The 23,633-nt window shown below is 41.8% G+C and overlaps 1 protein-coding gene across 1 annotated transcript; it reads left to right on the top strand.

Annotated features, from left to right (window-relative positions):
• The first annotated feature begins 11,593 nt into the window (after positions 1–11,593).
• dmbx1a (diencephalon/mesencephalon homeobox 1a) lies at positions 11,594–19,657 on the top strand. Its single transcript, XM_061243954.1, has 5 exons — positions 11,594–11,639; positions 16,929–17,094; positions 17,530–17,708; positions 18,486–18,915; positions 19,245–19,657. Exons 2-5 carry the CDS (start codon positions 16,941–16,943, stop codon positions 19,655–19,657), a joined length of 1,176 nt encoding a protein of 391 aa, XP_061099938.1. The 5' UTR covers positions 11,594–11,639; positions 16,929–16,940.
• The last annotated feature ends 3,976 nt before the right edge of the window (positions 19,658–23,633 follow it).

The raw sequence follows: 23,633 nt of genomic DNA, 5'->3' as shown, positions 1-23,633 counted from the left end.
TGTAATTCTTAAACGGTCGATGCCGTGTTAAGAAAATAAAGAAGCAAAAAACCTGTTCGGTGGGCGGAAATCCATTCGCAATTAAAATGGAAATTTAATAACCCCATGGTGGTAGTGAATCAAGCCGCTAATCAATTGATCATTAGGGACAAATAGGTAAACAAACATGTCCATTAATCCCCGGGCCACCTCCTCCCTGCTGGGAGGTGATGTGTGTGTGAGCGTGCGTGTGTGTGTGTGTGTGTGTGTGGTGGGGGGGTGTTGGGGGATTAGTGACGGGAGGGGGTAGAGGCCGTAAGAGGAGGAAGCCTGCTCGCTCTCTCCCAGGCTGGGGGAGCTCCGCGGCAGACTGGCCCCACTGTGAGGGACCTGCCCACCTCTTTACATGGCCAGTTGGGCCCAGTAAGACTCCTTTTAGTGCCGGGGGCGGGATGGGGGGGAGAGACTGGCACCCGGGGAGAGGGGGGGGGGGGGGTTACATTAGACCTGCGGGGCAAGCGGGGACACAGTGAAGGGAGGCAAAGGCAGCATCTGTTGGGACTGTGTGTGTGTCTGTGCGTTTGTTTCTTTGTGTGTGCGTGTGTGTGTGCACGCATGTGTGTATATGTGTTGCCGCACAAGTGTGTATGTGCATGCGTGTGTATGTGTATGTGTATGTGCATGCGTGTGTGTGTGTGTCTGTGTGTTTGTTTCTTTGTGTGTGCGTGTGTGTGCACGCATGTGTGTATATGTGTTGCCGCACAAGTGTGTATGTGCATGCGTGTGTATGTGTATGTGTATGTGCATGCGTGTGTGTGTGTGTGCATGTGTGGGTGTGTGCATGTGCATGTGCATTGTGCATTTGTGTGCGTGTGTGTGTTTGGGCATTTATGTGTGTAAGCAGGAGGGGGAAAGGATGGAGAGCTTTGAACCGCTGCAATCTTGCAGTTGCCATGCTGATACTTGCTTTAGACAGTTTCTGCTGGGATCTGTAGCAGAACCCAGTAATATCACACTCAGCCATTCTTTTCGAAAGTCATTTTTAGATAAGTGAAAGATACGTATATTCAATTAATATGCCTATAATTGGCCGGAATCTGTAGGGCTGAACAGCCCTCTTGTGTTTTTTACTTATGGGACAATCTATTCAGTACAGATTACTTGCTTGTTAAGAAACAAAGCAACTCATGGATATTGGCAGGAAAATCCACAGATAGTAAGCAAAGAAAGAGACACTCCTAGCTCATTAGGCCCGAATAGCTCCTCAGTGATTTATTGACCATTCATGAGACAGAAACACTGGGCTGTTAGGGGAAAAGCGCACACAATCACACAAGAGAAAACGATTTTCCCTCCAGTAAGTCATTCCTGTTTAGGTTTACCTGCTCAATTCATTTCGCTGCAGACGATGCTGGCCGATGTTCAATCCCCGCTAATAATGCATGCTAATGAGAAGCAGATAAAGTATTTCTTAGCTTGCCGGCTAATGCTCAAAATCGTTAACGTGAAATAGTTGGAAAGCTGGCTTACTGAGGTCCCTGATCAAATCCAGAGTAGGACAACTCAACTGAAAGGCAATTCAAATGTTCAGACACTATCCTTCAATGTCACCAATTGTCTGAGAAAACCAATCCATGGCAAGATGCAAACTTCCTGAAAGGTACCCAATCAGAGTAGACAAGCTGGAACATTATACTTCTTTCTAGAACTTAGCCTTAACATGACCAAAACGTCCTTCACATAAACCTAGCGGAAACTTTAACTTATAGCAAAGGGTCACCCGGTTCCTTTACAATCTGTCTAACAGCCTTATCAAACTACCGATGATGATAAGAGCGAATACATAACAGGGTACACACTACACAGATGTATGTATATACAGTATGTATAATATGCCCTAATGTAAAATCCAGCTATGCCTCTCATTTCCTGTCTGTAGGTAATTCTACGCTTCTACACTTCTACGCGTAGGTAGGTACCTTTTGCGCTGTTCTATTAGTCCAATTCCATTTCAGAATTCATCCATAAATTTGCTTATGACCTGCTTATTGCCAGGATAAGAAGATGTCTTGTCAAGATACCAAGACAAGTCACTTCTGCTAGGTCTGAATATGATCTCATAGCTTAAGTATGTAAAAACCATAAGTGCTAAGTATCAACTGTTCTTATTCTAAGTAATGGAATACTTCCAAGGGGCACAGAAAAGACTCCCAGTCATACAAAATTATGCTCAGAAGTACCTACTAAAGCACATATTAATTTTGACCCTTCCTGCTCCACTCTAATGAGAATAAAACCCCACATGTATGAGGTTCCATTTCAGAAATCACACTGATGACTTTCAGACATCAAAACATCAAAGTGCAGCTGATAGGATTTTCAGAACAAAAGACAGATGTTGTGAGTTGGTGATAGAGAGAGACTGAGCATGGGGGTGACTGGAAGTGCATTGTCACACCAGCAGTCCTAGTCAGAACCTGTTCCTTTTAATTGAAAGGGGAATTTGAAATGGAGGGGCCCGTCCCCCAAATCCAGTGAAATAGCTAGGAAATCCACAGGAATCCATAGGAATTTCCCCCTAATCCAAAGGAATCAGTGAATCTGTGACAGACAAACTTATCTGCCTCCATACAGTCTGACTGACATGAGCTGCCCACATAGACTTGGTTACACCACAGAGGGCAGGTTGGTCCTTTACAGGGCCTGCCAATTATAATTTTGCATTATATCTCTACAAATGCACATAGGCCACACTTCCATGGTGTAAAATCCAGCTAAATTACCTGCTACCAACTCAAAACATAGCTTGAGCTGACCAAACCATGTTGAGTATGGAGCTGGTCTAAATTGGTCAACCAGCTAACAGTTTCAAAACCTAGCATGAGCTGTTTTTTTTTTTCACCAGAGATGACACTTCATTTCCACAGTTATGAATATTCTGAGCATGCCTACACACTGTTTGTTTCAGAATTTTGTAGAAAATGGACTGAACCATGGACTGAAAAAAACCTGATGATGAGAAGCCCAGTCAGACCATCTAGTCTCATAATTTATCAACAAACAGCCCAGCATCAAACCTGTACTTAAAAACTGCAAGGGGCTCTGTCTCCACAACATAAACTGGTAAAATGCATTGCCATTGGTGAATAAACACTTTCTGCCATCTCTGCAGGATTTAGCTTTAGCCACATGCTGTAGTTCACTTTCATTGCCCCCTTCATAGTAGCATGTAAAGTGCACGGCTTTACATTACATTGCATTAATGGCATTTGGCAGACGCTCTTATCCAGAGCGACATTCAGTTGATTAGACTAAGCAGGAGACAATCCTCCCCTGGAACAATGCAGGGTTAAGGGCCTTGCCCAAGGGCCCAACGGCTGTGCGGATCTTATCGCGGCTACAAAACTTTAAAAAAATTTTTTATTCACCTTGTAACAGCCGCAGAGTGCCCAAACAGCTCTCAGTGATTTAATTGTAAAGCTGGTACAACTCCAGCTCTGTGGACTGAGTGCACAGGGACATGCCCTCCCCCCCCCCCCCCCCCCCCCCCCCGCCCTCACCCGCCCACACACACTCTTCAGTGTCAGTAAGTGGCTGGAATAACCCTGCCTGAAAAACGATCAGTCCAGGAAGGCGAGTATCTCCCAGTCTCCGTCCATCCCCAAGCATAAGCTTCTGTAATGAGCCACTAATCAGCCAGTCGCTGATGAGATTTCACCGTCCGTTTATCCCTCTAATTACCCCCACATTAGAGATGGCCAGCAGGGGGCGGGCTGGATTATTGATCTCCACGCATCGCGCTCAATAGTCATCCTGAAAATCAACAAGTAAACTATTTATCAGGTTTTCCCTCCGTAACACCCAGGTGCTGAGCGTAATGAGGCCAGAAAGTGTGTGTGTGTGTGTGTGTGTGTGTGTGTGAGCTACTGGTCATGGATATGTTTATTTCATTGATAAGTACAGGAGATGTGAGGTATATGACTATCACGCTTAGTTCATTTTAATATAGAAGAATCACCTTTGTCACAGAATTAAGCCACCATCCAGCTGGAGATGTTGAAGAGCTGTAGGGTTGGGGGTGCTAAATTATGCCCTACATTGCCCTGCATGGAAAGCCAGTGAGAGATAAATTGTTGTCAGAGGTGAAAAATTCAGGTTCAGAAAATAAAAGTCCTCCCCAGTTCAAATCACCTTAATTTGGCTAATTAGCTCAATTCCTCAGCCAGGAGGTAGAACTAATTAGTGAAATCAGCTGGCTGAGTTAATGGGAGGAAGAGACACTTGGCAGGACTTGTACTTTCTGACCCCTGAACTTTACACCACTGATTGTTTTGTTTTTTTTGGCATTTATATAGCGCCTTTATCCAAAGCGCTGCACAATTGATGCTTCTCATTCACCCACTCACACACCAACGGCGATTGGCTGCCATGCAAGGCGCCGACCAGCTCGTCAGGAGCACTTGGGGATTAGGTGTCTTGCTCAGGGACACTTCGACACAGCCCGGGCGGGGGATCGAACCGGCAACCCTCCGACTGCCAGGCGACTGCTCTTACTGCCTGAGCCATGTCGCCCCTGTTTGTGGCACATGCGGCCTGAATTTCTGGAGCTGGATCAGACCTGCGATGCGGTGCTCATCTCTAATGCTGGTGCTGACCGACTCATCGGAGTCACAACATCCCTTCAGTCTCTATTAAGTGCTGAACACAACTTCAGGAAAAGGCTCTGTGATAGCACTGCACACATGGCCCTTAATCTTCCCATAGAAAGATGGTGCAGCTGCATTCAAGGTAAAGGCCCATGTCCTCTCAGTGAACTAAATAATAAAATCGAAGCCTCCAGCAGCAGCAATAGAAAGGGCCCAGATCGATCATATTCTGGGGCTGTCAGAACAGCTTATTGCGCTGTATGCAGACGCTGTGTGCTCACACTGCAACTGTGATGCGTCTCTCGCAGTGATCAGCCCATCTCAGAATGGACACCAGAGATTTGAGCAGCCACGCAGTCAGAATGAAGACCAGTGAATTGAGCAGCCACACAGTCAGAATGGACACCAGTGATTTGAGCAGCCACACAGTCAGAATGAAGACCTGTGAATTGAGCAGCCACACAGTCAGAATGAAGACCAGTGAACTGAGCAGCTACACAGTCAGAATGGACACCAGAGATTTGAGCAGCCACGCAGTCAGAATGAAGACCAGTGAATTGAGCAGCCACGCAGTCAGAGTGGACACCAGTGATTTGAGCAGCCACACAGTCAGAAGGAAGACCAGTGAATGGAGCAGCCACACAGTCAGAATGGACACCAGTGAATTGAGCAGCCATGCAGTCAGAATGGACACCAGTGAATTGAGCAGCCACACAGTCAGAATGGACACCAGTGATTTGAGCAGCCACACAATGTCCCTCGTGTCTGTCCTTGCTCTTTATGTTCCTTTTGGGAACATTGGGGCACCTCTTTTTCCAACTGGAGGTGAAAGCCTGTCAGAAGTTGTTAGTTTCTCTGGTGAAATTACCCCCTTTGGATCTTTGCTCACGGTTCAGACCCAAGTCCACAGAGTGCCCCCCCCCCGTCTTGTTTTTCCTTTCTCTTTTTTATTTTTGAACTGACGGTGGATTAGCAGTGAGGGGCTTTGTTTAGATAAAGCGAGGGATTAGAGAAGATTTGCCCCCATAAAGTTGTGGGTTGATGAGGCTTTTATCCCACTATGTTGGTGGAGCTGTGGTGCATCTGGATTAGGCCGGTACAATGGAGCCCCTTGTGTTGGGGATCGAGCTGAAGGGGAGAAAAAGACAGAGGGATTGGGGAAAGAGAGGGAGAGAAGAGAGGAAAAAAAGGGTAAAGAGAAAGTTCTGGAAGGGGGGGGGGGGGTAAAAGAAGAAGGGTGTTAGACCGAGTGGAAACAACAAACCTTGGGGAAGAAGGTGGTCAATCAGGTCCCCCTTGTAGTTCTAAAGAGCCCTACTGTGGTACTAGTACAGATTGTACTTATGCAGTTCCAGCCCCTGTTTGAACTAACTGCAGTCTGCTTTGTCCTCAACTATGTCTTAATTTGAGCATTTATATACATATATATATATATATATATATATATATATATATATATATATATATATATATATATATATACATATAAAACCGCATGGGGTTTGTAGTTACGTACAATATGTATGCTAAAATCTGTAATAATGAAAGAAAAGTATTCTCCTAAATTTGCCTTTGTGCTGAACTTTGAGAAACGAGCTTATGAATGTTATCTGCTTAATCACAAAACACACCAGTCCGTGGAAGAAAGTACAACTGCAAGACTTCATTACGCAAAGTTATTGACAGAGAACAATGCATACACTGTGAGGATCTTCTCCCTCACTGCAGATCATCCCAGACACATCCCCTGGTATGCTCCACATTCATTATGCAGCCTGCCTGAATCAGCCTTAAAGTAGCCAATCACAGCTAGGCTCACGATCACTGCAGTATTCAGGGGACCTGCCAGCAACAGGAGTATTTGGGGAGATGCATACAAGGGGTCAGGGGGAAACAGCCAAGTCTGTTTCCAATGCTTTTATATACACATGCACATAGTACCCCTCCAGAACATGTCCATTACACACAGAGGTAAATTAAAATAAACCAAAATATACATCTCAATAAGAGAAGTTTCACAGACAAAGACTTGTCACAATTTAGACTTAAATTCTATGTGAACAACTCTCCACCCTCACGCTGTTGTCCTACTTTTGAACTCCCTACACTGCTGAAACAGTTTTCAAGTATCAATAATGTATTCATTGACACACGCATGTCACGTGTTGGTGTGAATCATGCATATACTAATTCACATTGTAGCTGAGATATATGGCTCCCTGCTGAGCTGTAACATGTCAAATAGAGACCACAAGAGAGCTTATGACAAAATGGATGCAACATCACTCTCTGTACAATTGTTTCCTACCATTGCCCCTGGTCGTGACATAATAAAATATCAAGAATGGCTGGGTATTTCATCTACAAGCTGACAACTGAATGGTTTTGCTTTTGATCTATGATTCTTCAGATTTATGTTTAAAAAAATAGTATCACAGTGAGTACTGAAGCATTAAGTGAAATGTATTAGTTAATACAAGTAGGCATTATGTCTGAATTTTATTATAGACAATTAATCAATGAGCATATATTTATGTAAATATATAACTGAATCATCACAGTTTTCTCACCCTAACAAAACAATATAAAGAAAAGGTATATTGATGGTGTATTGAGAGAGAGAAAGAGAGAGAGAGAGAGAGAGAGAGAGAGAGAGAGAGAGAGAGAGAGAGAGAGAGAGAGAGAGAGAGAGAGAGAGAGATTTAAAACAGAATTGACACTGCAAGTAGGTAAAAACTTTCTGTACAGAGATTTACGTGAGAAATATCGGGATATTGTCATGAATAAAAGGATTTGAAAGGAATCAAAGGAGGGTGTTGAAGATTAAGAGAAAGGAGGCCGGCCCCTTTAAAGCAGGTATCTAATTCGGAGGGCGAGAAAAAAAACTGTTTAAGATGAAGGCTGTGCTAATAACATGTCCAGGAGATGGCTCCTGGCAAATTGCTTTGTTATTCTTGTCAAAAAGCTCCCCAGGAAGCAGTCAATTTTTAACCATACATCAAAATGATTAATTGCTCTTAAATGAGCAGATGCCGGAATACCCTTGAATGGAGGCTGAAAGGCTAAAGCTTTTTGGATTGCAGACGTAATGTATTCATGAAGTTGCAGAACCATCATTAGGACTATTAATTAGCTATTAGCGACTAACATTTGCTGTCTCCGTGGTAATTTTTTCTTCTTCGGATTTCTCCGCTCAAATCCGATAAAGGGATATCATTTTCATTCCGATGCGTTGCGTATTAATAAAAATGAGGGCGCTTTTGGGACTATATTGCGGCAAACGTTTCAACGTGTAGAACCCACCCATACAGAGTTAAAGTACGGCAACAGCGTGAAGTTGATCTCTTAGCTTATTAGATTGTTTTACATCATGCATGTAAAAGAAGGAAGAAACGGCGCAGCATTTACGCACAAATGACGTCTCTTTTGCCATAGACAAACGAGACAAACGACTGGTCAAAGTTTTTTTTAAGCCGCGAAAACACGTTAGTTTTCAGATACAATGGAAAGCAAAAATAATAAACCATAACTGAGCAAGGTTTATCCCATTCAATGAAAATAAAAGAACCAAATATGTTCATTGTAGTTGATATATGTCATTGAAAATTAATATGAGAAAGCAAAATACAGCGAAGGGGGGGCGTTGTGGCGGTAGCGCTAAAATCAATCTTAATAGGAACCTCTCCTGACACTTGCGTTTAAATCCTTCAGATGCGCTGGACAGTAGTCCGCATTAAGTCCAGCAGAAAGCTGCTTTAAGGAAGAGGGGCTGAGAAGAATTCCTTCTCGCTTTAATTGCTTTAGAAACGGTTCCCACAAAGAGACATTGCCCAGACTTACCTCCCGTTTAAGTTCTTATTTCCATCGGTTCACAAGTTAATCCTCTTTCTCTCCCCAGACCCAGTTACCGGGTGATATATCGGGGTGACAAAAGGCGGAGAAGGACCCAAGACTTGTCGGGAGGCAAAACGAACTTCCCAAGGAAAATAATAATATGAAGCCCTTGCTTGCTATGACAAGGGTTAAATTAATAAAAAATCACGCTAATAGGAGAGTAATATAAACTCTATAATCTGTTGTTTCCCAAACTTTATAAAAGGTAGTAAAAAGTAGGCTATAGCCGATTACAATGGTTTAAACCGGGAGTTTATTCAGGTGACACAAATGAAGTGCGGCTACAAGCAATATTCGTGAAGGAAAATATATCTAACATATATAGGCTAGCCTATATGTTTGTATTCATAATTATGATATTAGATACATTGCTGACGTAGATAGACAAGTAAACTGAGATTAAAGAATGTATATTTGAGGTATTTCAGACACTGTGCTTTTATGCTGAATATTAATCTTCTAATCTTGCCTATAATAATTTCAGGAAATTATGCTATAATGAAATAAACAGCAATTCATCTTTATACATTTATGGAAATGTTATGGAACGTTTATTGTGAAAATAAACATCGGAATGTCAGCCTCTAGGCTTACTGTCTGAACACTTTTACATATAGTCATAAGACTGAACTCAGTTTTGATTTTATTTACCTCCGCTTGACTTTTTATAAAAATCACATGTACTAAGAATACCCATATACTAACATAAAATCTGGAGTCATTGACCTTTGTCCTACATTTTGCGGAGCTACTTTCCATATTATTATTATTATTATTATTATTATTATTATTATTATTATTATTATTTAGGTATAATGTATTATTATTCCCAGTTCAGTGAGTAATTGTTTTAATAAAAGATCAGTTTTTAGGTTTTAATCTATAAAAATGCTAAACGAGAATACCCACAGTGCGCTGCAGTTCATACATACCTGAACTGGATTCCAGCAAAGTTAGAGGGACGGTTGTGATCCCCCCCCCCCCCCCCCCTCTATAAATATTAGACACACACATACAGACACCTGTAAGAATTGCTTATGTAGTCTCTTTCAATACATAGTTAGCTTGGCACTATCCAATCACGTAATACAGCCTACAGGTGCAATGAAATATAAAATAATTAACAAGTAAAAATGCGGAAAAACCCTTGGCAAAATCGTATTTAGAGACATACATTCAAAAGTTTGTAGACGAGCCATAAGGACACATGAGGTGAAATGCACTCTTTTTAGATGCTTTGTCTAGAATTTTAATGTGGGTTTTAAAAAACATGACCAAAGCTAGATTTCGCCTTTCGATTTTCACCCTGCCTCTTTTCGAAGAATTTAAACAAAATATGCAAGCTTTACGCTAAAAGGCTACTTTTCGCTGTCCTTAATTCCAACCTAAACGGTTTTTCTCCGGGAGAAGAAATCTTTTCTAAAAACCCTTCAAGAAGAGAAGGGCATTATTGTTTTAATCCTCTTACCAGCAGTCATTTTAAGACAGGTTTTTTTGGAAGCTGAAATGGCGTCTTGTCTCCTCAATCCTATCCTAAATCCTTCGAGGCCGGGAAAGATTCTAAAAGCAGTACCCTGGCATCTATTAGCGATCTCTCTAAAGGTTTTCCCCTGCAATGGCATGACAAAGCCGAAAAGCAAATAAACCGAGCGCATGAGTTATTCACCTTCCTATAGCCTACACCAAAGACCTGGAGCAATGTCACTACCAAAAGCAATATATGTATATGTGCATGATAGTCTACCACCTGAGATCTACCCGAATGAAAAAATACAAGGGCAGTCAGAAAAAAAAATTAAGAACACCCAATTTCTTACTTTGGTTTTATCTATGGGAAATCAACACGCAAAATAAAAAAACATATAAATTTAGCATATTACGAACTTCAATATTGTTAAGTTGATGATACAATTGATGTTAAACTGCGCAGAGTTCTGACGTCTTTATTGGTATAAATTGAATTGAAAATGTTTAAGTAATCCCGCATAAATTACTAAAAATACTTGTAACCTGACATACTATTTTCAGGATTATGCCAGAAATTGGCATTACACTCATGATAATTGTAGCCCTTTGACTGGAAACCATAAACCTTGTAGAAGCCTACACATACAGCCCAGTGTCCAGCGCTAATTCACATAGACTTGTATAATTGCATATTAGTCCACCATCATTGCATATTATGGACCATATGTGGTTGAATTAACACTGGACATTTTACTTTGTTTGTAGGGGAATTAGACAGTCACAGAATTGATACACTAAACACTTACTGTGCATAACTCTGAAAAGAATTAAGAAGGCCAATTAAGAATTTGTGTAGGTTTTCTGCAAAATATCCGAAAAAATGAGAAAATAAATAAGAATTAATGCCACCGTTATTACTGTTAAGAATCGGATATTTTTTACTATCACTGTTGAATTCTTTCAATGGACACAAAACGTCCCTAAACTGTTCACGATGACAGATTTGTTGAAATCGTTCAAAATGTGCGTGGACTACTTATAAAGATTATATGATATAGCTTAATTATTATTTATTTAAAACCGAAATAATACATTTTTTATTCTGTTAACCGCACATATTGTATTAACTGAAACACTTTTTAGTTTTATCGGTGTTCTTAATCTTCTTGTTCCATACACGTTAGGCGGATTTATTCATTTGACCATGTAAGACCATAAGTACGTTTAGTTTCATGTGTGATGTCGCTTGACAGTATTTACAAACAGTTGGTTTGAAGAAATACGGTGGGGGCATGAAGGAGAAGCTCGGGAACTAAGAGGAAAAAAATGTCCCACGCGTTTGATTGACACCGAAAAGGACCACTAAAAAGCGAGCATGACTCCACGAGGTGCTCTTTAAAATGCTTCTTCAATCCATAGCCCGGTAGATGGCAGCTTCTTCGAAACTGTGCAATACCCTCAACCACTGGAGAGCGCAGAGAGAACCAGAGAGAGCACACTACAGCGGGCACAAGAGGGCCGGACTTCGCTGGCACAGTAAAGCAAATGAAGTGAAAATATTTAGGAAAATCAAGGCAGAGAACTTGGACGCACGAATTCAGGATACACAAAACGCTTTACAACCTTTAGGACTTTGGGAAAGAACTCTGAGAGGTAAGAACTTTGAAATTTGCATCGTGTATGTCTTTAACGGAACTCAAAGCGTGTCCTAATAACGGAAATATACTTTAGTGGTGAGCCTAATTTGGAGAACTAATTTGGAGTATGTACTCAGTCGAATTGCAAAACCATTAGCTGCCAGTTTTAACTGATCGTGGATAACAAAGTTCCAATATTAGCCACTGCGATTGCTTCTATTTACATAACTCTGTCGCCTATTTATAATATTCAGTATGTAAACAGATCTAAATGTAATGACACGAAGAAAAAAAGAGTTCTGAAAAATAGGAATTTTCGACTGGTCGAAGAAAATGTTGCATAAAATGATGACATATTTCTGCGCAAACGTTTAAGAATCTTAAAAGTTAGCATGGAGATAGTTTAAAACCAATATCAGGGAAAATGTCTTATTCTGTTTCACGCACTGTCGAAACGCATGGTAACGACCAAGGTCATATTTTGGAGAATTTTTATCAGGGTGACTAAATATTTGAAATCATTTAATAGCACGACATAGTTAGCATATTCGAAATTGTTGCAGTCATGAGATGGCCGTTGTTTTATCAAATGCATTCCAATATTAACCTCGTGCAGTAGCCTCCTGGTGCATTGTAACAATGTACCTAAACTCGTTGAGATTTTAATATCCGAATTAAAAAATATATAAATAGGCTACCTCTCCTTATGGCTTCATTAAGGCCTTGGTAATTACGTAAGTTGCTGTCAGTTTGACTCCGGTAGGTCTTTGAGCACGAGGTAGCCCTGTTCAACGGAGGCAAAGGACGATAACCAAACACAACCTATACAATTAAAATCCTAAAAATACACTATTAGGGATTATTTATCGTTCATGAATTAACTTCTCTTGCTGTATCGCTGAAGATGACAGGCGTTTGTTTTGATCGAGATGAAGATGACATTTGCCCTCTCCCCTAGGAAAACACTAATCAAACACTTGTCTGGCAGCTTGACAGTTAAGAATACAAATACGACTGATGCTGCTAGGAGCAGATTGCCGCTTACCATACCCTGCGCAAGTCGCCTTGAGGCAATGGGGCCCCTAACAGTAGGCTAACATTTTTCTAATTTAGCCGGATAAAAGGGCTGCACTGTAAATTCATGGTAATTTACATAATTACCTTTTCATAATCATTCAGCACTGTGTAGCCTACAGCCACAGGGGCACACAGATACTGCCTTGAAGAAGGGTGGCGGGATAAATGGACAATACCAGAAAGACACATTTTTCATCTAATGTATCGCTTTCTCTTTCCCAATGTTACATAAATTGATTCCCTGTTTTTCTGATTTAATCAACACTCCATCGCTATCCGTCATAAAACAATGTGGCATGCCGTTTAAAATAAGCGTGTTTTAGTGTTGTTATCTGAATTCTGTGAAATAAATAGGCTAGCTACACACACACACACACACACACACACACACACACACACACACACAGACACACACAGACACACATACACAACGCAGTGTAATGGGCTAACTGTACGTCCATGTCAGCGCGGATGATAAATGACGAGCTCCGCAGTCGAAACCTATTTGCACCTCCATTAGATGGAGACCCAAATGGGGATCAACATGCATATTTTACTGCGGAGGTCCCATACATCTCAGCCACACACTGCCCTAGGGCGATGGGATAGGGGACCGCGAGAAAGAGAGGGAGAAGCGGCCCCATTCAACTCAAGTACTTAGGGAGCAAAGTAAACGTTTAGCAAAGCACCGTCTGTCCAGGCGAATTAAGCTATTCCCCCTTGCACCACGATCACATTTATCAGATGCATTGCTGTGAGTTAATAGGTTAGAAATGGGCACTCTGTGTGTCAGTTACACACCTCTTTATTGTACAGAAATAATGTTGTTTTTTTAACATGTGCACTGTCGTGCAGAAATACTCTAAGATTGTCGATGTCTCAGAGTAAACAATTGTGAAATATTCGCGTCTCTTTATATATCGGAGAGAACTGTCTATATATATATTTGCAGCTATTTCCTGATATTTAATGACATTGATTTTGCTTTATTTAAAGTGAAAGACACTGTGTAGAATTTGGATGGATATAATAGGTAGCCTACAGAAAGAATGCTTGTCTGCCTAATTTATTTGTAGTTAAAAGTTGTAATATGACTGTGTGAAGATCACAGTGAGATTATGCAGCCTATTTTACCGAGAATGGTTCAGAAAAAGCAGCATATGAACGAAGCAGCAAATGATACTTGCAGTTGTCAAATGGAGGTTCTCTCCAAGTAATTTTCACTAATATCCTGAATTTTCACGTTACTTTTAAAGGTACCAGTACACCTATTTGACCATTGACATGCAGGAGTATTATAATAATAATAATAATAATAATAATAATAATAATAATAATAATAACAACAATAATAATAGCCAACTAATAACAGGAAAAGGGAAACAGGAAAGATGTAAAAATGAAAAAAATAAAAAATAAATCGGAGGAATTCTGCCACAGAAATCAGCGAAAAATATATAAAATATTACTATGGGGCAATGTGGGGCTAAGGACAATCTGAAGATAATGAAGATGCAATGTTATTTCAAGACATTGAATTGCAAGTTCCTCTTATTCAGCTTCTTGGATATGTTCACATGGTCTACTGATTTGCAGTGTAGGCAGTTTTGGTTGTTGTAGCTACTACTCTGCATATATTTGTTCAAAATACTTGCTACCAATTATTGTCTTCCTTGCTCACGTGACTTGTGATTTCCTGCCGTTTGCCCTTTGTCGACACATATATTGTTTGACACAGTCATACAAATTGTTAATATATCGTGGAAAATATAAACGCCCCGCGTTCGCCCTCAGGGCACAGGTGAAAAGCAGCTCATTTTTTGAATAAATCGCTGAATTGGCGGATGGGGGTGTATATTGTTCTGTACACTTGCCGGAAATACTGATCACCTTTTATATTCAGGGACGATATGTTCTTCAACATGCCAAAAACACTGTAAATGAACACATAACAATTACACACCTATTACATAAAGGGAGGGAAATATTGATATTAATATTGCTTGATATTATAAATTATGGGTATATAAGTTAAATCATTATATTAATCATTTCCTCAACTAGGACACTTATGGTGTAGGCTACCTAAACATACAAAACCATAAAAACAAACTATGATCTGAAATGCTTTATTCTTTTTGCTGCAAGAATGTGTATACATTTGGAGAAATTATTCAAAGCGAGAACTGAAGAAAAATGTCCTTAATGTAAAAATATCTCGTGAATATCTGGTGAAAAGTGAAACGGCCCAGAATGTTTTAATGTTTTAAAGTAACTGTATAATTATAACGCATGCTCATTTTTTCCTTATTCAGTTATTTAGGCATAGAATAAACATAAATTATTGATTAATTGTAAAGCAATGTTCCTATAGACACATGTGTTCAGGAAGATTTCTTCATTTTAGAACATTTCAGGTTTGTGAAATTATGCATATAAGTCACTCTCGAATGATCATATTGACCTGTAATACTCCACAGTTTGTCTTTTAAATAGATAACATTTTATTAGTTTTGCACATTGGATCGCATACATCGAAAAAATAACACATTAGAAAATAATATTTATATAATATTTGTTTATGTTAATGCTTGTTTTGTCATAGCAGTTTGCCTATTAAATTGCCTGAGCTTAGTTGGCCTTTAGGCTATTTGCGTCTAAGCATCTTTTCCCCTTTCCATATTCAAGGATAGGCCTATATGTTGCTTCTCGTTTGCAGAAATGAAAACCATCTTTCTTCTGTTTCGCTTAAAAATCTTAATCTTTTATTTGTAGGTATGCAATACAGTACGCGCGCATCTGAAACATTTTCTTCTTTATTTTCTATTTTATTTTCGTATTTAGTGTGTTTATTAGTTGATCTGTTTATTCCAATTACTGTTTTATATACTCAAAGCAGTAAAGAGCGTCTTTTTGTCCAGCACACTTTCAGGTCTTAGTGAACACAAACAAAACTTCGGTTTCATTGAACAGATTTGACAGTTAGCCTATCAAGCTAAAATTGTAGTGTCATTTTAAAATACCATCCATTTCATTAATACTATGATTTTCTGATGTATTTTCGGTATGAGCAATAACTGTAATCACCAGGGAGCGGAGTGATTACATTAATTCATAAAGCATTAGTCATGCCACATTAAATTAAATAGAGATAATTATCCCAATTAGAATCCTGTATTATAATTAATGGCTTAAACGGGGCAATAATTGGATGTTAACAGATAATGGCTTTGTCCGAAATAAGCTCTATTTTGATCATTTTGATCACAAACCGGGTTGTCTCATGAATCCAGTTACGTCTAAACAAAGTGTTATTAGCTGATTCAACTGTCAGCACAGCTAACTTAGGGGACCCGTACCGTGGCTTGCAACAATGACAGAGCTTGGTGACACAGTTATCCTATAACTATTAGAGCTTATTCAATTTAGGACAGATGGACATATTTCTACCGGTCAACAGCATTACCCTTAAAGCCCACACGATGAAAGCGATCGCGTTGGTGAATATTCCTGCCAGTGGGAACTGTGATTGACTTTAGTGGCCTATCTCTTCTGACGGTGTCCATGAAGATACCATGACGGACATGGAAATAATAATGATCATAAATTCAAAATAAAAGTAATTCACACTTAACGTCATAAATCACAAGATTTTAGACTACTTCTGTTACGCTGTGTGCTAGTTATTGCCAGCTATCCAGTATGTTGATAATTCTAGCTATTCAGTCTTTATTAAATGCTAAAGTATAGGCTAGATAAATAGTTTAACAACGGTAAATACAATCGAATTTTAGCGATGTCATCCCTTTGATGAATGACCTTATAATCTCAAAATCAGCAAACATGCTAGGTCGTGGTCTAGGTGATTAAACCCCCATGTCCCGAAGCTTGTCAGCGTGTGACGAATTTGCAAATGAGGAGACGCAGGACTAGGCTCTGTGAGAAGCTGTGGGTCTCTTTTTTAGTTGAGGACATGTAGTTCGCTGATTTCATAACTCCTTCCCAAGAAAATGAGTCCTCATAGCCTGCTTTAAGTCCAAAGATATGCAGGTTAGTGACTACAGAGGAAAGTGAACTCATTAGCTAACTCTGGCACATTTACTGTGATGTGGACACTGACAATGTTGATTAATGAGCACTGTCCCTGGTAAATACATTTTAAAAAATATATAACTTTACGGTAATACGAATGTTCCATTGACAAACACGGCTTTTTCCTTTTTTGCAGGTACCGGTCGACATGCAGCACTATGGAGTGAATGGCTACTCCCTCCATGCGATGAACTCCCTTAGCGCCATGTACAACCTCCACCAGCAGGCAGCGCAACAGGCACAGCACGCGCCCGACTACAGGCCTTCAGTTCACGCGCTTACACTCGCTGAGAGATTGGCTGGTAAGAGACACGCACACACACACACACATGCATATACACATGCACATACACACACAACGAAGATGGATGCAGTGAAGGCTTTACAGGCCTGAAGTCACGTAGGCCAATGTTTTCGAAAATTGTCAAAAGAGAGTGAGAGAACCACTTGGGAAACTTTGGTCTCCACCCCCAAAAACGTCGGCTAAAATTACACAAATGATAATGTCTCACACACGACTATATAGCTACAATAAAAGGCATCACTGTTGCTGGTTTTGTTCAGAGCTCTTTGTAATTATAAGTTCCAAACCTTTTTTTCCATTTTGGTTGTCCATTCAGCCTGTCACTTTTTTTATCGTCTGTCAGATAAAGACGGTGGAATCAATGGACATTTCTGACCCATTAATTAAACTGGCCGCGTTTTTTTTTTCTCTTCCAACGGCTGTACATTTCAAGACATCATCCTCGAGGCTCGCTACGGCTCCCAACACCGCAAGCAGCGGCGCAGCCGCACAGCCTTCACCGCCCAGCAGCTGGAGGCCCTGGAGAAAACCTTCCAGAAGACGCACTACCCGGACGTGGTGATGCGCGAACGGCTGGCCATGTGCACCAACCTCCCGGAGGCCCGCGTCCAGGTACACGAGTAACCACGTCTACTATGACTGACTGCCTATTCTGGCTATCGCAGTTTGACTAAGGGACTGAAAAGGGCAGCCTGTAGCCTAGTGGCTAAGATACATGACTGGGACCTGGCAGGTTGGTGGTTCAGGCCCTGGTGTAGCCGCGATAACATCGGGCTACACTGTTGGACCCTTAACCCTGCATTGCTCCAGGGGGATTATCCCCTGCCCAGTCCAATCAACAGCTTTGGATAAAAGCGTCAGTTAAATAATAATAATAATAATAATAATAATTATTATTATTATTATTATTTAAAGGATTTGTAGAAATTCTACCGTATTTGTTTGTGTATCACAAAAACGTAAAGAGATTATAAATATATATTATATATATATATATATATATATAATATATATTATAAATTATAAATATTATCTCTAACATTAGATGCTATGATTTTGCCTACCATTTCCATTTAATGGTTGAGCAATGTTACAAGTGCATTCCTTTAAAAAAACATATATATATTTGTTTGTTTTAAAGGCCCACACGCACACATTTCTTGTGTTTTGATTTGTGTTTCATACCAATTCAAGAAAAACAATTGCAATTTTGGGAGAAGTATGCCTATTTTTGAGTCCAACCTATTTTCTCGAGTTGTTTGTAAAAACGATTTCCCACGTCCCTGACCACAGGGGGGGTATGGCTTTGGGGTCGGGGTCAGGGTCAGGGCTGATTCTTGTTGGGCCTTTAGGTTTTACGTTTTTAACCCCCCCGGTTTCATCGCTCAGGTGTGGTTCAAGAACCGGCGCGCCAAGTTCCGCAAGAAGCAGCGCAGCCTGCAGAAGGAGCAGCTGCAGAAGCAGAAGGACGCGGCCGAGGGCGCGGCCGAGGAGGGGAAGGCCGAGGGCCCCCCCACCGTCGCCGAGGCGCACACCCCTCCGTCCTCCTCCTCTTCTTCCTCCTCCTCTTCCACCTCCTCCTCTTCCTCGGAGGCGGAGAGGCCGCAGCCGCCCCTGGCGGCCGAGCTGAGCGTGGAGGTGAACGTCACCTCCGCCGAGCAGTCGGACAGCGAGTCGGCCGCGGACGACGCCGCGGAGGAGGAGGAGCTCAGGCCCCTCCGGGACGAGCCCAAGGCCGAGAAGCGCCCGCTGCCCGGCAACAAGTCCCCGCTGCCCGGCAACAACTCCCCGCCCTGCAAACAGCTCAGCCCCAAGCCGGGTAGGAAACCTCGGCCTGTAGCTGCAGCTAACGCTGTCCCCTTTTAAATGTTGCGAATCTGTGTATATGAGGAAAAGTTTTGTAGTGCCCAGTAACACAAACACACAAAAAAATAATAATAATAATAACAGATGCCAGAAACAAGAAAACATCTGGCTCCTCACTGTATCAAATCAGATCTTGAATTGTGCTCGTCACATCTCAATGAAATTAAATGACTAATTTGAAATGAACATTCCCGTTTCAAAACACTTGCTCTAGGTCATGAAATCACTGCCAGTAGTAGCTATTTTGAATTTATGAATTAATAAATTCCTTGTCTCCTGCAGACTCTCCGCTGGGCTCTCCGGTAGCCTCGTCCTCGGGTGGCGTGGGCGGCGGGATGTCGCAGAGCCACTCGTACTCCTCGTCCCCCCTCAGCCTGTTCCGTCTGCAGGAGCAGTTCCGCCAGCACATGGCCGCCACCAACAACCTGGTGCACTACTCCTCCTTCGACATGGGCGCGCCCTCCTCCATGCCCTACCTGGGCATGAACGTCAACATCCCCACCCCGCTGGGCTCCCTGCCCTGCCAGCCCTACTACCAGTCGCTGTCCCACGCCCAGCAGGTCTGGAACAACCCCATCCTGCAGGCCTCCGGGGCGCTGCCCGCGCTCAACAGCAAGACCACCAGCATCGAGAACCTTCGCCTGCGCGCCAAGCAGCACGCCGCGTCACTGGGCCTGGACACTCTGCCCAACTGACGCCCGGCTCTGCGGTCCGGCCGGGGACCCTCCGCTTTCCGTCACCCGTCCTGCCCCTCCCTCCCCCGAACCGGCCAGGGAACTTTCCCAAAACACGGTCTTTCCTGTTACTGGGACTGAGAGCTTCCCCATGCTTTGCTTGAGCTAAGCCCTGAGCCGTTTTCACAGAGTTTTTTTTTCGCCACACGTCAACTGTCAACCACCTTGAGAAAATATGGAAGGTGAATATACATTCCTCTTGGAGTCAGGAGGAAGTGATAAAAGAACTCGACGTCTGCTTGGGCGGCGGCACACGCACCGGCCTTGATGTGTCCAGAGTTGGAATGGAAAGACCCCAAAACGCGTGGATGTTTTATCTGGAATGTCGTCATCAGAAATACTTGTTTTACTGGAGTGGATGAACTGCAAAACCGGGCTACAACAAGGACCTTTCTGCTTTGTAAATAGCTTTCCCTGTTTGTTCAGACCTCCCTGGTCACAGTGTATAGGTTGGTGTTGCCTTCTGTGAAGATGTTTCATTAGCAATATCAATTTCCATATTGTGATGACAAATGAAATAAAATATGAAGGAGACACTTGAGGGAAAAAATGAAGGAATATGAGACGTAAAAATTGAGCTTGGTACTACTTGTATCTTCAAGCCAGAGTTAAAACTTTCTTAAAAACAGTTCATCGGAAATTTTAGTCACATCCCTATGTTGTGTACAAGTACAATTTAATTTGTTATCATAAATCCAAACCATGCGTTCTTTGACTGCTAAATTAAATGTGACTAATTTCTCTGTTTTATGACCAGGATTAAACCACTTGCAAGGAGAGTGACTCCTTAATGGGAAAATGATTTCAGCGACTAAATGCACAAGCTGTTAATTACTTTATGGCTTAGGGCAACAGCAAATTATGCCGTAATGAGCTGGCCTAAGTCTGATCTGAATCTGAATTCCACTTGAATCCCATATCCTCAACAAAAAGGCTACGGAGGCAAGAAATATTTTATCCCCAAAACCAGTGTCAAATGCAACTTTACTTCGAAATAGTCTTACCACTAGCGGTCAAACAGTTGTAATGAAATTCAAATATTTCAGCCAATCTTGATAGAGAAATGATAAATGTAGCACAGCCGAGAGACCGGATAGCTCCATTGACCATTCTTCAAGGCTGATGTATATATAAACACTTTATAGCACTTCCTGTGGGGACAAGACGTTCCCTGTAAAAAGCACTTGCAGGAACCAGGACTTGTCCTCTCTTGCCCATTACGGTCCGAGCTCATCCACTAAAATGATGTAAATTATTTTATATGTAGATTAAGAGGAAAAAATACTTTATCTGTAAATGTTATCTGTTATACATTAAGGGATACTTAAGGTTGTATTTTGTCCTGAATTGTGAAGTTTAATTTGGGCGATCCTGTAGCTCTCCTTAGAAAGAATGTACTGTGCTGGCAGCAGCCCTCTCCTTAACAGCATAGTTCTATAAATGATCCAGTCTGGGTGTCTATGTGAGTCTTCCTATTGATGTCCATTGTGGCCGTGGCTGAAGAATTGTAACCTAATTACGAGGTCATCAAGACAAACGATGACGCCGCAATTTAAATGAGCAAAAACGTGATCCAGACTCTAATAACGGTTTTCCTCAGTCAACGAGGTAGGTTTTTAAAAGTGGTCTGTTGTACAAAGGAAAATGACTTAAATAAAGCATTGTTTGAAGATCTTTATATAAGAGACCCCTCGACATACTTGATGTTCTCTTTTGTTTCGGAAGGGGGAGGGGTGACAACAAGGTTCCTCTCTTATTTATGCATTGCAGACATAGATAGACATTACACGGTAGACATAGACATGCAGATTAAAAGATGTGAATAAGGGCCATTTCCTGCACTCCTCACTGGACTGAACTATCAAAAAGCACTTGGTTTTTTGTGGATCCCCTTGTCGGCCATCACCGCTGGCTTCTCTCATCATTAACATGAGGACTGTTTATCTCATTTGTTAGAGCCTCAGCACTGAAGGCTTTTTTCAAGCTTTGAAACACATTCCATGGTGAGCTCATACCTGAGTCCAACCAATCAAATACGGGGGCAGGAGCAGAGTCATGTCTCCCTCCCACACAAGTGGAAAGATTTAATTCAAATATTCAAAGCCAGGGGTTAAACGGAACTACACCAGGAAGGTCCAATGACTCAGGACTCCAGATGGGATTGAGATTTTCACAGCACAGCACAGCAAAGAGAGATGAAGAGCATTTGAATTTGATCTCTTTCTGTAACCTTTACTTTGCGGTGGAGGTTAACGATACAACTGCTCACAAGGCAACAGTGAGCATGTGAGATAAAGGAATAGCTGACGTACTGTAGTGACAAAATGACAAAACAGCTGTTCTTTTTAGTCACTCTCAATGCATCTGCAGCTAAGGGATTAGGAGCCTAATAACTATTTTAAGACGTCATGATTTCCAGAATTCAACGATTCTGGCTCTTGGAGTTTACGGTCGCTGCTGCCTCACAGATTAAATGAAGAACCTCTTGGACTAGATTCACTGTTTTGTCACAGCTCCACTATTTATTCACATAGACTTTATGATATATATGCTTCTCCAACACGGTCTGCTTACTATTTTACTTTACATTCTCCCCTCCAGACGGCTTGCTTGCTTGCCCCGCAGCTAAATTGGTTTACATTAAAGAGATAAACGCACAGCAAACGGTCTTTTAGGAATACAGTAGAAATGCAGACAGTGCATGTCCGGATTATCGCGGGAGTCAATAGGGGAAAAAGGAGCTTTGTACAACACAAAGCCCAGAAACCGGAATATGCAGTCTGCTGATGCAGCCTGTCTCAGTGTTGCTGGCAGGCTGGGGTTGGAATGGTGGGGAGGTGGGGGGGGTGATTTTGGTGGCAGCGTCTCTGCACGACAAGTGTAACTTCCTACATTATGTAACTTCTCATAAACAACAAACTCCTGCAAAATCCTAAAATAACTAAAAGAGCTTTCAGCTAAACCGGCTAAAGCTCTGGCCTTCAGATGTAACACAAGTTAGCATGCTGCTACCCGAAGAGGGAGGGCTTCAGTTGGCAGGGTATTGAATGTGGAGCAAACAAGGCTTAAATGAGCAATACGCATTATTGCACTTCCTGCTCTGTCAGGAATGGAGACTTAACAAAAAAATAAAATAAAAAAATAAAATGAAAAGTTGCTGGACTGTATCCACATTCCTTATCTCAATGCAGGTATGACTGACCCTACTGCACAATACAGATTCCCCATCAATGGTCTGCCTGCAGCCTAATGATTGATCTGGAATAATGACTGCATAGCTCAGTTGCGGGATTACAGGGCGAAAATAGCAACTAACTGCACAAATTTCAGAAGAAACAGACAGGTATATAGATGCATTTAAACAGCTTTACAGCGATGAGAGGGAACTCGCCTCAACCGTCCCCACCACCTGGGCGATGCAACGGCAGCCATTTTGTATCAGAATGCTAACCCACACATGATGGGATCCTCAATGACCACAGTGAGTCAGGACTTTGGTTTAACGTCTCATCCGAAAGTCGGATATAGGGGGAAGTTGCTTAAGGAGTAAAAAGATGGAAAAAGTCAAACTCATGAATCGGGCACTGCGGTGCAAAGAGGTTCATCAAAGGCTGTCAGGGAGCTGTCCTGCAGTGCTGCTGCTTCAATTAGTGCAGCGCTGCGTTCTTCTGCGATGTGCTGTGTTCTGATTTATACCAGATAGACTAGATTTGTGAAAAGTGCATTGTCTTACTGTGTTCCAGCCAGGGAGCTGGCCAACATTATGTCAGCCAGATAACATCTAGGCAATTACTGCCTGTGCCTGGGGCAAGTGCAGACGCATTGGATAGCAACCCATGCCACAACTGGAGAAGAGGGGAGCTGAACTCGGATGCATCACTCAGGGCTGGGCAGGGCTGGGTCCGACTGGGTGATTTTAGGTCCGGGCACAAACAGG

Source organism: Conger conger, chromosome 5 (assembly GCF_963514075.1).
Source record: "Conger conger chromosome 5, fConCon1.1, whole genome shotgun sequence".
Classification (NCBI taxonomy): domain Eukaryota; kingdom Metazoa; phylum Chordata; class Actinopteri; order Anguilliformes; family Congridae; genus Conger; species Conger conger.
This window is presented reverse-complemented; position numbering and strand designations above follow the sequence as displayed.